General features: G+C 43.7%; 1 protein-coding gene across 5 annotated transcripts in view; it reads right to left on the bottom strand.

Moving 5' to 3' along the window:
- Positions 1-15,728, bottom strand: part of cdin1 (CDAN1 interacting nuclease 1) — a 56,521-nt gene extending 40,793 nt beyond the window's left edge. Inside the window, exons 1-5 of one of the 5 annotated variants that reach the window (XM_027011612.2) lie at positions 15,574-15,728; positions 14,786-14,903; positions 3,304-3,349; positions 2,330-2,394; positions 1,590-1,650 (exon numbers count right to left, since the gene is read on the bottom strand). In XM_027011612.2, the coding sequence (XP_026867413.1) occupies positions 1,590-1,650; positions 2,330-2,394; positions 3,304-3,349; positions 14,786-14,886 (273 nt within the window). In that variant the 5' untranslated portion in view covers positions 14,887-14,903; positions 15,574-15,728. The other 4 variants (XM_027011610.2, XM_027011611.2, XM_027011613.2 and 1 more) reach the window with 4 other exon arrangements.
- Positions 15,729-15,951: the final 223 nt, after the last annotated feature.

Below are 15,951 nucleotides of genomic sequence, written 5' to 3'. Positions count from 1 at the left end.
TGTATACTCAAGTCCTAGATATAGAAGCAAAAAGGCCTTAACATACATTTTGCTCATTTTAATAATGTTTCCCAGTTGGAGATTCTCTATTGGTGTTACACTGTCTCAAACAAACCTGTGTCTGCATTAACAAGCTTTCGGGAGTACTGTAAGACCTTTGTGTAAATGCAACTTCTCTAGAAGCTGATTCTAAGCTTTATGTAAACAAGGAAAACATCATTTAAACAGGATAAATAACGAAGGGCAATTACTGGGGCCACCGATGCCTGAGAACGAGTCTCGTTCCACACTGCCACTGAACGGACCGAAGGCTCAGCACTCGTCAACGCGTTCATCACACACTTCAGCAGGGCACGTACCACGCCTGCAGGAGGCACATCACACATCACCCACCATGTCTACGTCATTACACACACACACACACACACACACACACACACACACACACACACACACACCTGCACACCACCACTATCAGGACTGAATCACTTAATTGGCCTTTTTAATCTCCATATTTCATACTGGGGTCAAGAGCTTGTGTACGAATAGAGGTGCTTGGTGAAAGGAATGTGCACTTTTTTATTTGGAGTTCACATTTAATATCTGTTCGAGAAGAGTGGGTCATTTGAGGCGGGGCATGATCATTAAAGAAAGGATATTAACTCCGTTCATCTTGATTCTCTCCTCTTATTATCAGAGTAAACATCAAATTCAGGGTTTTATGGGCTGCATTTTAAGAGGCTGGAGCAGGGGAGGGGGTGGGAGCCCAGCACCTTTTAATGGGAGGCACCAGAGACACTGCAGGGCCCTTTCACCAGCCATTAAACCCGGAGAGTAACCCAATGTTAATTGTTAATTTGCTGACTGGCTGTAATGCACAGGAGACACTGGCTAGTCAGGGAGCTGGCTCATTCATTCTTATTAATGTAAAATGTGGGAACTTGGCTGTGTGTGACACTTTAATGCTCACAGCATCAAGTCATTTCCAATACAAACACAACCCCCCCACCACCCGCGACTCACACCCATGCCGAACCCCCCAACCACCACCCCAGTCCACAAAGTACCATTAAGGTTATTTGAGTTGATTTCCAGTGCTGAAATATGACCAAGCGTCACTGAAAATTTCAGCATCATTTGTAGTGATGGAGAAATGAGAATGAATGCTTTTAGCTTGAGAGCTGATCTGATATGTAAACAGCAGACTTAAATCCAGTTATTAGCAGCTGACCTTCATGTGTCAATCATTTATTTTTTTTTTTAAACAGATGCAGAAGCATTTATAAATGTCAATTATAATAATGACGCAAAATGTATTTTTCCATCTGTCTAAGGAGGATACGGCCTAATAGCATTAAATAATTGGCTAATAGGTAGCATTTGCCCAATTTTCATAAGTACTAACAGGCAGAGAAAAAAAATCTAAAACACAATTTAGCCTTTGAAATGACGGTGCGTTCAGGGATAATTGTGTTTGTGCCAAAATTTGCTGCAGACTTGCCTGAGCACTTCAAAAGAAAAATAAACACCCACCTATAATACTGAAGGCGAAAGAAAGAAAGAATTCATGAGAGGGGTTAAGTCATTACCTCGTTGGCTAACTCCAGCATGACAGGGTCTGCAGGACGTTTCGCGGCTTCACCACGGTACCTTCATTACCGCAAAGAATAACGAGCACGTAAGAGAGTCAACAGACAGGGGGAGAGAAGACAACAAGCACAGGCCAGCCCCGACATGCCGACGTCCCCGGTGGCCCGGGCCCCTGCGTCGTCTCAAACGGCAGGGCCCCGAAACCCCAGACTCTCCTCAAATCAGACAAGCATGATCCTTAAGAGAGAAAAGGGCCACGCTGCCTCCTCCCCATCGCAAACCACAAAGCCCTCCAAGATGCCGCGCTGATAACGGCACAGGCTTGTCCTTCATGTAAGTGGATTACAGGCGCATCGCCCAGATTTGCTTCTGCTAAACAATAAGCTTAATAGGCTGCATGAGGCTAATTGTGACATGGCGAAAAAAGCTTATTTTGCCTTCAGCCAGTTTCCTATAGTTTTCTCCTGATTTGATTTTTTGAAAGAAATTGTGGATAATAGGCTGCCATGCGCCTAATGGAGGCGAATGTCCAAGCGCAAGTTTTTGTTTTTTTTCTGTACGTGTGCACACGTGTGTTGCTAAGTCCGCAAAAGCTGTGTGTGTTTGCAGGCTTAGCAGGTGCGAGTGGGGATCTGGAAGGCCTGGTGATTTGTTTAGAGGAGATTATATCTGTCAGTGGAGCCCACCCACAAACATACACTTGTCTAGTGATTAGCAGGCAAAGTGGACTGATTCCTACCTCTGGTAGTAGTCTTCAATGACGTCTGGGGTGTGGTGTTTCACAAGACTTCTTTTCATTCTTTTCTGAGAGAAGGCGCATAATGGAGTGGTTACTTTTTACTGTACCTTGTACATACAGAAGTTTCACGTCACTCAAACCTCACAGACTAGGGGGAAAAAAAGCTGTTCATTTAGAAAACACTATCCAGGAATATGTTACATTTTCTTGTGCCATGTATGAAAAGCATAATCTTTTAGCCTTGGGTGGATTTTCGTGTAGAAGCAGGCAAAATCAGCTACTGAACCTCAGCAAGATGTATGGAGATTTAATACCAGTCAAGGCAAAAACGTACACATTCCCCACTCAACCTTCAATTAATTTCCACTGCGATGAAACTACAACCCATTCTAGCATTCCCCTTTGGATTCCTTTTTTTATATATACATGATTAAATTGCCTTCTTAACCAGGGGAAAGAAAGAGCAGGGCTAAAAAACAACTTATTTAAAAACTACAAAGAAGCAATTGCGCCAGGACACGGTGCCTGAGTGACAGCTGTCAGGGGAGTGATGAATGACTCCATTTTGTGCCTGTGCAGCCTTCTGCCACTCCCGGCAACGGTCATTTATCATCGTCGGCTGTCAGGCCGGGAAAGCGGCAGTGACAGTGCGAGTCAGCAAACATTTAGCGCACGGAGCCGCACTACACGGGGAAATTATTATTGTCAGAATAATAATGGTTTAGCATAATTTATTACAGGTCCACCAAATAAGCAGAGGCTAGATGTTATTAGACAGATGGATGGGAAGTCTTGGCAGGATTCCACCGAGACTCAGGCGGGGCCCTCCTCGTTGGCGGGGGGGGGGGGGGGGGGGGGGGGGGGTATCCTCCAGACCAATCAGAGAGCTGGCAGTTCAATTACAAAGAAATAAGGGGACATTCATCATTCAATTAGGCACCTGTCAGGCCTCACAAAGGAAGAAAACTTCTAACCTGGTACTCCAGGGAGAAGATGCTCAGAAGAGTGGACTGCGAGTGACTGGAACAAATAAAAGGAGGACAAAGTTAATTACCAGAGCGCATTGCACAGAGACAAAGGAAGAGAGGCGCTTCAAAGCCCAGGCCGGCTGCCCTGTAATCTGAAGGAACATGAAAACAAGTGTGGCAAAGTTGTTCCAGATGAACACCTCCGACAAAGCGTTCCTGCTGAGAGGAGGCAAGGATGGAGGAGGTCGGGTTACGGAGGACGAGGCTGGTGTGAAACATTTCAAAACAAAAGCACAACGCGTTCTTCCTAACGGCGTGCACTGCGTCAGCTAGGTTCTTGAGCCTATGTTTAACCAGCATAACAAGCTGAATTCCACAGGGCGGAGTACAAGCACAGTCAGAAAGAACCGGCAGTCGAATATATTTTAACAGGACTCAATCATTAATTAAGAACACTATAAACACGTACATTTTGCCAAGACTGCATGGGTCCTTATTTGGGACTGTCCTAGTCTAGAATTGGACCGGGAGAAGGTGTTCTAAAAGTAGAAGAAAGTTTGCCCTAACGTCAGCACTGGCATATGGGACATTCTGGAACATTCCCACTGCAACCAGTGGGCTTCGAAAATGGAAACTTTCACAGCAGGAAGCAGGGACTCCCAAGAGTCAGCCGGTTCCATGGCTTGCCATAAGCTGCATTCATCTCCAGCGCCACTCAATGTCAAACACCTGGTAGTGGGGGCGGAACTGAGGAAAGAGACTCCACCGCTACTTTTCCCTTCTGCCCAAACTCCTCAATATTACTCCCACACCAATATTTAAGCAACCCCCGACCCCAACCACGTTATAAATAGACTGTACAAAGCTGCCAGACCACTGTACATTGTCTTCTCTGGTTCTGTTTAGTAGCCTCAGTATATGTGATTGTTAAATTTAACGGACTTCTTTTTACATGTCACCTGAGAAATGAATGTAAATAGACCTGAAAGTCAGGTTTTCTACCGGCGATGAAAGTCCATGTTTGCCCCTTCAATCAGAACATGCAACAATAAACAAAAACCCAACACAGTCAAAGGAAAAGAGCCTTGCTATTACGTGTATTTGTAATTACATTATTTGTATTGATGTCCAACTCAGTAAAACACATGGAAAAGCATAAAATAAAGGCTAAAAGGAAAGTGTAGGGTATAACCCTAGCTAGCGTTGCTGGTGTGTCCTGCAGCTTGACCATCACCGGCTCACGGAGACAAGTCTTTGTTAGCACACCTCCAAAAAAAGAAGCCTGCCACAGCATTAATTTACAATGATATGCACAGGCCAACAGGTCAGTGCAATTAAGTGGGCCATTAAACGGTCAACTGTCAACATGTGAACACTTACGGAGAGATAAAAAAAAAAAAGAAAGTCCTCTACGCTTCAACCTTGCACCTGAGTGTTTCAACAACATCACTGCCCAGTTCTCAGGCCCTGACCAGCCCATCCCCCGAACCCGACATCTGTTAGGTTTTAAATGGATTACACTCCATAATGATCATGATTACTGCCTAATTGCTAAATCTTTACCCTGTTAAGTTTAAAGGGAGGTAAACTGCCCTAAATATCTGTGAAAACATATCTGTTTCAAACAACATGAGAAGAACGCCGAGTTCTGTGCCATGTTTTGTTCTTTAGATTACAAAATATGGACAACACGGAGTCCCAGCGAGGCTAAAACATGTCTAACATAGCAACTTAAAAGCCCCGGGGGTGAAAAGGAGGAGGAGAAACCATGCAGAGCCACAGTAGAGCTGATAACCACGTCTGACACATCTGATCTTTCTATTGTGTCTGTGAAGGCTTTGAAGGCAAGCCATAGCACACTCCCCTTTCCACAGAGCAGACATTAGGACTGAGCTACTGCAGGGCTTGGCTCTTAATGCATATTCAACCTGCAGCCTATGGGGTGCATACTGGGGGTCATCACTCATTCAGTGTGTGCAACGCAGCATAACAACTTTTCAGACTCGCTTTGTTTATAGAGATGTCTCAAGAAAACAAGGCACAACAAATTGACTTATGATGGCGTACAGTTCAGTTTTGCCCAGTAATTGTGAAAAGACACCAAACGGCCACCGTACAGGACAGGGCGAGGCCTATAGTCTCAATGAATCAGAGCAGCCTAAAAGGCACTCCGTTCAAACTGCTTAAACCACAATGTTTACATATTACACTATACAAAAATAATTTCCTAAATTGGATTAAGAAAAAGATTTTAAGTTGAGCAAACTGGGAGCTCAGTATCAACAGGTTATATGCACATACTGAAAAACTCCCTACTCTGGCCTGTTCCACAGAGACCGAAGAAGCAAGAGAGCCGGTTCTGAAATCTAATGCTGAGTTCAGGTTCCTAATAAGTGTAGTCCTCCATTTGCGCGGGGCCTATAGTAACGGCGCGCCCACGGAATGGAGGTCTCAGGACACCAGACAGCAGCGGAACGGCTGTAAACTGGAGGGAATTCCGCGTCTACACTGATGTTGCAGTTTTGCATTTTCTCCACTGAGCCACTGCTAAATAAACATGAAGTCGCAGAAAGAATCAGATCAACCAAACAGCGGAAGCCGGCAAGTGGTTTCAATTTACCAAATTACCACCACATCTATAATCAAATTGTCCATTCATTTCAATTAGAACTCCTGTTCCTGGGGGAAAAAAACTGAAATATTACAAATGATTGTAATTTCTATGGTGTGCTTACAACATGTAGGTAAAATCAGGAAATACTTCTGTGGAATAAGAATGAGGGCAGCTATTAGAAGGTCATAGAACAGTATTAAGCTTATTGCCTCTAGCCTATAATTTCAAACAGGGAAAACAGAAGGTCTGCAATCAGAATAGTGCCTTGGAAATCATTCAGAACGTAATTACCCTTCTCTACAACCTACGACATCCCATTAATATGCATGGGGCTCAAAATAGTATTGAAGCCAATTTGATTAAAATATACCACGCAAACTGTTCCATGATGTCATCAACTGAACTGGCAAAGCTACAGATTTTTTTTCCCCTCAAAGAATATACTGAGAATATACTGTTTTGTGCATAGTTCTATCAGAACTTTTTAGCACAGTAAAATATATTTCTTTCTTTCTTTTTTTTACCCAATTACACTATTACTAACAGAGCAAAGATGCAAAGATATCCTTTTAAGGTAAATTAATTCAATACATTTCCCATACTTAATTTCAAAATTCATACTTTTTATGAATGATTAATAATAAAAATGGCAGCAATTAACCTAATGAATGCCACCTGGCTAATGATATCAGTATCATATGTTTCGACGATAATTAGTGCTTGCCACATCTATTTGTAGCATGGTGCAGAACTCCGTTCTGCAGGGCAGAAACCTAAGTGAAGCATAGCACATTTTGTTCCTAATGACTTTAAGGCAGGCAAAAAGGGGGGGAATAAGAAGGAAAAAAGTATCTTTTCATATTAGCCATGTTTGGCAAGGTTGAAAATGGGTTTTTTTTTTTAATTGCTGACTTTCAGAAACGTTGCTTCCTCTTGGTTAACATTTTCAGGGGAAAGGAGTCCTGAGCAGAGAGTGTGGTGTGTGCAGGTGGCATGTGACCTGTCCTGAGAAGTATGCACAGAGACAGCGCGCAGACTGCCGCTTCTGCGGTCTGTTTTTAGCTTCCTCTCCTTCTCTCGCTCGCTCCTAAATCAATATTTTGCACCAGAGGAAAATACTTTGTTGCATTTGTTTTTTTTCTCCCTGCTTCGCATATGTAAATGGCCCTAATTATGCATGCTGATAAGAGCAGGGGAACATCTGTTTAAACCCAAACAGCATCCACATGAGGAGAAAATGCACAACTGTGATGGATGGGACACACAATCACAGCGAAAATCTAAAAATGTATCAATGCTTAAAACCAATGTTCTTCCACAGCCAAAAAAGGACAAAAATCAGCAAGTTTTCTTAAGCAAAGAATTTGGCTTAAGTTGAATTAAGGAAAACAAATTAGTAGCCTACACTATTCAAGTATCTGTTAATGTTTCTATTTAACTGGATAAAGCTAAGAGTTACAAGTAAATCCAACATCCTAATATACTAGACCATCACGCTATCTAACAACCCATATTCAACAACAAAAGAATAGGGCCTACACAGGTTAATTTGACTCAGGATCAAAGCAATTACTATTTCTCTATAGTACGAAATCACCTGATATTTCTTAGGAAGCACAGAAAGCAAAATCTGGACAACAGAAAATGCAAGAGCTAACCGCCAAACTCCTGTGTCCTCTGCTAAGAAAAGACTGACTCTATAACCTGTGACATCTGCAATGCTGCCCCTGCTACCATCCCTGCCATAACTACGATCAGCTATCAAAGGTGAGGGTCTGGTGAGGGTCTAACCGAAACGAGTTACACTTACAACAGTTCACAAAATCACAACCACAATCGTTCCTTTCTCTGGAAAATCTCACATGAAGTGGAGAACATTGCCTTCATTGCCCATCAGGCGACAAACATACCCAAGTGTGACCAGGAAACACGTCACGCTGAAGAACATCAGGCGGCCCGACAGTCAGCTCTCTCGGGCATGGCTGCTTGCGCCATCGATTCAATTTCAATCTCTTCTGCAACCGATCTCAGTGTGCCAACCTCAGGTGAAAAGGTCCCTCACTCAACCCTGGCAGCTGACCAACCATATGACACACAACATGGAACGTCCTGGGCGTTGGGCATATGAAGTGTGGTGTTTCTTTGAGTAATTCCGTTTGTCATAGCGTGCTGAAAAAGCAAGGATTCTGAAAATACACCTGCCAGGAGGGCTAAAAGAGGCTGTGTAAATCAACGCAGAGTGGACCCATACATGGAATAATTCAAAAGCCCACAGCCTAGCCTTTGCTTGGAAAGATTTTTGGCCGCCATGCTAGGCATTTTAAGATCTCTTTCAGCAGATGCTTTACAGTCTAATGTACTTACCTCAGCAAAGAATTACAAGGCACTGTGTCCTGCAAGGAAACATTTCATTTCACTCCGACCAAATCCAGCTCCAGACATCCTCTCATAAACTAGGTGAATGGCCTCCCCCGGCCCAGCCTTTTTCCTCGTGCCCGTCCTAGCACCTAACCGCCGTAAATAATCCCAGTCCGGTGACAGGGCCTCACTCGTCAGTGCCAGCACAGAGCTCGGGCAGCCAGGCCTGAGCCACATGCACGGGCTGCGACCGCGTGTCCTGCCCCGTATGGCCGAGTGGGACTGAGCGGAGCCATGTGGTCGCGGTCTCTGGAGCGCTGGGCAGCAGCTCAGAGAGCCAGGCTGGCCGCTGGAAACTGTCATCACCACGTCTTCATAGCGCACACAAAGCCTCGCAGTCAAAACAGTGCCATGGACTCTAAATAACTTCTAACATATGAGACAAATGTATAAAAATTCAAGTTTTGCATAGAAAATTGGTCTCGACAGCTTTATTTACTTACTAATGTGTTTGATGAACATGACATCCCAAGTATAGAAACCAATAAGGCTACAGTGTGGGGTGGGGGGAAGGTCATGAATTTTTGGTAGGCTTGAGAACATGGTGAGTAGTTAATGTATAATTCAGTCATATAGCATTAACAAGCATGTAATAGTAAGATAAACACCATATCTGCAATAAATAATCAATGAGCGTCCCATCCCAGCTTGGAGATTACCATCAAAAACAAAGGATCTGCAGCCAAGAACATCAGCATATCAATGGCACATGCCACAACAATGCTGGGCCTCGGTTTACTCCCAACATCACGCTAGATAAACCCCAAATAACAGAGAAATTAACAAATGCTTGACATTTGCTCAACATCCATTATTCTGACACTTCTTCAGCATTTCAAAAGGCTGAGTGCATGCTTAATCAACATTCATATTCCCCCAGCGAGCCACTGGCACCATATTGCAGTCCGCCTCAGCGCTGATGAAAACGGCACATTAGGGCCCATTTTGAAAACGTTCTGGGACTCTGCTGGGGTTTGTGTGTGGATGCATGTGTGCGAGTGTGTGTGTGTGTGTGTGGGTGTGTGTGCGTAAGGGCGGATACGGCACTCTTGCTGTATTAAAGATATCGGGAGACCGGAGCATCCGCACTGGTCCCCGCTCCTCAGTGGCCCTCTCCGCAAGTTCGACAGACATATGCAGAACGAGCCGGATGGCATTATAAAGAGGGTGTAATCACTACACCCAAATTCATTCATAACACAGCGCAAAGGGCCGACAGAGGCCTTGCTCTCCTGGGACAAAGCCCAGGCTGGCGGGGAGGGGGGCGGGACAGTGGTCCCGCACACTCTCAGGCAGCCAGGCGAGGTCTCCCAGTGCCCGCTTTCATTTCCAATTCTAATAATGAAGCATGGAGAGAAAAGGCCCAGGACTGATGTCACATCCCACCACTGGGCCATCACGCCCCCCTCACCAGACGCATCGTAGCGGGGGGCAGAGGCACTAGGCAGGACAGGCCGGCCGGGCGGGAGGTGCTGCAGATTTGCATGTCCCTCCATTGTAAGAGGGGGGGAAAGTGACAGCACCGTGTCCAATTCTTTTCCCTTCAGAACAGCTCGAGCCCGGCAGGAGAGGCCAGGCCGACAGATGACTCCCAACATCTGTGTTACGTGAGAGATACAGATGAGGGACTTCGCATGCCCCTCACAGTCCAGCTCTCACTCCACTAGACACCAGGCCCAGCTAGCCAGTAAAAATCAGCTTAAACAGCCATTACCATTATAACAGCTCCAAATAGGTATATCATCGTTTCATTTAGATTTATGATGGAATTTTTAATAAATCATTTTATGAGTGTGGGAATACACATGCAATACATTGGTTTTATGTACTTATGCATGGTTCTGGAAACAGCCCCATTCTATAATTGCTTGTAAAGTTGAAAAGATGGCCATAGTGTCAATGACTATATCTCCTTATTAAAGCGTACCATCTGTGCAGCTTCAAAACCCAACAATACCTCAACACAACCGTTCAGGGGCTCAGATTAGTACAGAGCTTCTATAACATGCATAGAAACTTTAAGGCGGCTCAAACGTATTTGTGTTATTCACCGCAAATTCTCCCTGACGCCCAAAGAACACAGCTGCTACAACACTGCTCAAATGTGACGAAACACTCAAATTCACAGGCCGTCACACCATGCATGTGACCCAAGAAAACTACAGAAAACCAGTTTCAAGTTTCTCAAAGGAAGAGATGGAATCCTCTTTAAGTCCACACAGACACATACAACGTATCTGCCCAGCATGAGCAGGAGGCCGAGGGGCGCGAGGAGACGGAGAGTTTGGAGAGGGATTCTGCGCTCCGGCTGCATGGGCATGGCGCTCCCAGCATCGGCTGTGTGAGGAGCGATGAAGGACAGAGCACCCTGTTCCCCTAGACCCCCCAAACGCACAGGCAGCCTGCCTGTCTCCGCTCTGACACTGACTAAGGCCCAGGGCTTCCAGGCCCAGAGGAGGGGGCTTCCTGGGAGGGGGGGGGGGGAAGAGGCCTCAGTCCGCCGTGCCTCATCGCATGCTAAGAGATGATGGATGGCCTAGTCGATATGTTATGTCTTAAGAGCCTGATTTCCTGCCAGTCCAATCACTAACCCTCCAGAGCCGGGCTCAGCTGATTGGACAAGCAGAATAATTTTGCAGGCTGTGAAAACACTACCGCCTCACCCGTCTGTCAGGTTCTCAGACGGCGTTCTTTTTTTTTTTTTTTTTTTTTTTTTTTTTATTTTTAAAGCAGGCCTCACTGAGATTTCTTATACTCAGGAAATATGAACAGTAATACCAAGATGAATCAAAGCCTACTAACACACACGTTTCTTGGCATCAGCCAACTGTAGAATTTTTTTTATGCAATCAAAAAGTTAAATGGTGCACAAAAATAATAGTTATACTGTCGCTGAGAACTGACAAACAGAAAACAGCTACAAATTTTTTTTTTTAAATGAAAAATTTAATCCATGAAAATTAGGTCATACATCGGGGTAGTCCATGAGGACAATGGGATATAAAAAAGTGGCTAGGGGATCAACCTAGCACATATCATATTCTATAAAACGCTGACGCCAATAACAAAGGCATGTTGAAGGTAGGCTGTGCATCCCTCAGGGAGCCAAAGCCTTATTCTTGCAGTGATTACAGCACTATGAAACTAGGAAGCTCCCAATTCATGCGAGTCTTTAAGTGACCTCTACAGGAACAGGGCCGTCTGCGAGGCCTTAGGGGATTACACGTGTTACATTCAATAAAGAGCTGTCCCTCACTGGCGAGGAAGCCCGCAAAACAAAGCCATTAAGCACTGCTTACACAATGAATCCACAACAAAGGCGGTCTGTGTTGAAGCAATAATGATAAAAAATTTGATCATTTATAGAACATATAGCGCTTTTTTCAGTTTAAGCTCATGTACTGAAACATCCAAGGTATGAAAATTAGAGCCTGACCCATGTGACATACTGCACAGACAATATTTGGTGCATCAAACAATGCAGGCCAAGTTATTTGACAAAATATTAACATGGTATTCAATTGCACAATACCAACTAGACCAAAAATATTCTATTATTCATGATGGTTAGTCTACACTACAATTAACATAATTTTTCTTGTTTTCTGAACATTCCTTTGAAATTCAGCTAATTAACAAACATTTCCTGAAACATAAATTTACTTTAAAATATGTCATCCCAAAGTTTCCATTATAATGTGCCTTTCTTGAACATGGAAAGTATGTATTTGAATCATGGGACTGGTGACCATGGCAAAAACAACCGTAGCCTAAAATCCAGTTAAAACCAGCGGGTGCTTATTTTCCTACTGAATACACCCCAGAAATGCAGCTTAGAGCAAAGAGGGACAACTACTACTTGCGAGTAATAAAAATAAATACATTTATGCCAATTATCCTCATATATAGTTGATTAGCCAATATGTGTGTGCTGTTGAAATGTTCAGATTACATGCCATTGGTTAGTGATCATAAGCTATATTAGTCTCATAGCTCCAGTACAAAAACTAAAAACTCACTGGATACTTTTTGAATGCCTCGAGTTGATTTTTTTTTCCCACCTGAAAACCACTCCTGTAAAGTACTGCAGGGTTGAGTGTGGGGGTGGGTGACAGAGAAATGGACTAAGGGAAAAAGGTTGGGTTGCAGGCTGGTTGGTCGGTCGGTAGGCAGACATGCAGATGGTGCTGTCTTTTTTACTACTGGACTCATTAGTGGTCCAGAGAACACTGTGCTAGTAACTGATAAGCCTATGATATGTTAGGGGCTGACCAAAGGCAACTAAACCTACTGGTATTCAAGTGTAGCATCCCAGACGTGGGTGTCACAGAAAGTGGACTTGTCATCTCATTAGTCCTATACGCTGCCTTGTTCTAGCTGCTGACAATAACACACGTTTCTCCCAAGATCAGCATGTGACATATGCCAAGTCCGAAGACGCATCACATTCCTCATCAGGTCCACTTTTTCCAACCCTAAGACCGAGTGACCTACATAGCATATTCATTATGATGACACAACAACTTCAATCATGAGTTTGCACTGAACTTGCATTAATTCAGGTTTGGTTTACAGGTGAAAGCCCTTGCTGTCATAATATTTAGTTCAGTTAAAACTAAACTAAGCATGTGATGTGTGTTCAGTTACAACTAAATTATACCTGGCTGGAATAAAAAAAGCTTGTGTGGAAATGTTTTTCTACATTAAATACCAAAACTGGGCTACTTTATTTCTGGAGTGGTTGACACAACCTACTTCACCAGCCACTAAATTCTTTAAGTCCTAAACATTTAAACCATTTTGAATTAACTGAACAACGAAATACTGCAGTAACACAAAAATGAGATCAGGCCAAAGTCGAAGTAAAAAGATCACAACAGCTGAAGGCTGTAGAAGGTAATAGAAGGTAAACTTGACAAAGACGACTTCATGAATTCTTATGTAAAGTAACCATTTGGTGTACCACACACTGCATGACTGTGTTATTACTTTGATCTGTTGGATATTCCAGTAAGTTTTAACCTGGAGTAACAGTAGAGCAAATGAAATGGAAAAGCTAGCACACTGCATATTAAGCGTTCAAAGAGGTTAGCCATGTTTGGAAAACTACAAATGCTTTGGGACAATGCACTATGTCAAGATTAATTAACGATGAAAAGATTTAGTGCGTGTAAGTTAGCTTTGAGGCAAGAAGGATCACTTGAGATCTTTGCAAGGATCTGGGACCTGGTAGACTGACCTTGGTTTGTCACTGGATAGTGCAATGAAGCATCATACAGTTTAACATGCTAAAACTATGCAGGAATATATTGTACAAGAATCGAAAACCACCAGATATGATACTATTCAGACAAGGTAACAACAGATATGTGACCACACTATGAATTAGTGATCACATTTCAGAATATAGATTCAACAAACAATAATCAGCAGAGATTTATTTTCTTTTGGTTACAGAATACAAATCACTACCATCTTGCCGGAAAGTTTTTGGACTCCAAAGGAAACTGATCACACAATTTTTTGATGCCATGACCACCATTCAAGATGTAGCTCATGTTTGGAGAAGCCCCCAGTGCCTTTGACAGGACTGTTTACTTTAAGCAAAAGTTAGATACAGGAAGTATATCTTTACAAACGGCCTTGTCAACCCATCACCCTGCCTTAGTGTGGTTTACAGTCAGCTACAGAAATTGGATATTTTGGGTATTGAGGTTCAGAGAGCTAATGCTATCTATGCTAAGAGCACAAGCAATGTAAAGTTCACAAAGGGTTATCTCTGTGCAATGCTCACACACAAAATGATGGAGAAACTATATAATGCTTGCACACAAAAGGATGACAAACTACACAAAGCTTACACACAAAACAATGAGAAACTAAATAGCTGCACAGATTGGCATCTCAGGTCATGGTACAAAGTGACTTGTTGACCTTAGGCTATGTATATCATAGATAGACATTACTGCAGTCCAACAGTGATGCTACCATTAGGACCCCAATCCCCAAAGCATCACAGATCATGAAAGAAAGTATGTGCTATTCACTCCAGCATTTAACAATTATCTTTGTACTATGCTGCTTTTGGGAAACCTGGGCCAGAGAGATTCTGCTCTATGATAAAGATCATTTGTTTTTTGGAGAATAAAGTCAGTCTGCCTAAACAAATTGGCAATGGTCTTGGTAAAGAAGCAACTGATGTGTGAAATCCCAGATTTTAAAAGAGAGAGGAGTTCTTTTCCATCCTGAATCAAAGGCAAGTTCCCTCCCCATGTCTATCATGGCACATTCAAGATAAATACAGTTAAATCCATTCTAACATGATACTCAAAAATATTGCACATTTCTTAAATGCATGTTATTCCTTCTCTGAGGTCCAGTACAAGACAGATGTTAATATCTTTAAGTGAGATGTAGTTATAAATGGCAACTGAGTGTAAAGGATTATGCACTTACTTGGGAAATTTATCTTTCAGCATCTTCATACACTGTCGAGTAGGCCGAAGCTGTTCAGTGAACTTTACTATTGTTTTGTATTCTGCTCTACAAAGTTTCATCTTGCTTATCAACCAACCTTTAAAAAAAATATGGAAAAGGTAAATAGACCTGGACAAGGACATCCGCATGACATGACACCGCTAACCCTACCAACACTTTGGTACCTAGTAATCTAACTGCTACTTAGCTAGCTAAATACTATCGTTTTGTAGCCTAAATCTTCTATGCATGCGGTACATGTGAGGAATGGGACATCCGATGCATGCAAAGCAATTCTGCACAATAATAATTGCAACTAATGCTGGAGTGCAATGTTAGCTAACCTAGCTACTCCATAGGTAAATTCACACTGAACTGGAGGAGCATATCTCATTACGCCTTGGCTTTGCAGTTGATAGAATTACCGCACTTGATTTTATTTACCTACACCCTAGTTATAGTCGCACTTTTCCTTTTTTTTCAATCAGTAAAGAAACGGACGGGAAAGGGGAACTGCGGGAGCTTTAATTTTTCAAACACACTTCGCACAAGGCACACCAATAACCATTAGCTTAGCCAGCTAGGCTAAGCTAGCGAGCTAGCCACCAAGCTGGCTAAAAACATCCCCTGCGTTAGCTACCTAGCAGCTAGCACGCCCCTGCACGCTCTTAGCAGCACGCTCCTCTCCGCGAAACCATAGCCGACACGACGCCCGTCCGCGCGGACGCTTAAGCGAGCGAGCATGCACCTGCAGCGACTGCTCGCACCCGCAAACGCCCTGCTAGCTCGGATGCGACACGCTGGTTAAGACTTTGGCACGCTGCCGCAGCGACTTCCCGGGTAGCTCCCGCGAGCAAATTGAAAGGCGGGCGTCACAAAATGGCGTCCCCGTGATTGGCTCCGCGTGCAGGAGTCCCGAGCGTGGCGGAGGCGGCGGACGCGGCGGGGACGCGCGAGCGCGCCGCCGTTGGAGGGGTAATACCGGACAGCCTGCGCTTCACGCCAGCCGCCGTTCAGACGACAGTCTAGGCTTTCGTACCTGACCTGCTTTATACCGCACTTGTTAATACTGGTGGACCGCATTCTCGTCATCGAGACCTATTGTGTCTTATATTGTATTTATTGGAGCACTTGAATTAAGTAAT

Source organism: Electrophorus electricus, chromosome 13 (assembly GCF_013358815.1).
Source record: "Electrophorus electricus isolate fEleEle1 chromosome 13, fEleEle1.pri, whole genome shotgun sequence".
Classification (NCBI taxonomy): domain Eukaryota; kingdom Metazoa; phylum Chordata; class Actinopteri; order Gymnotiformes; family Gymnotidae; genus Electrophorus; species Electrophorus electricus.
This window is presented reverse-complemented; position numbering and strand designations above follow the sequence as displayed.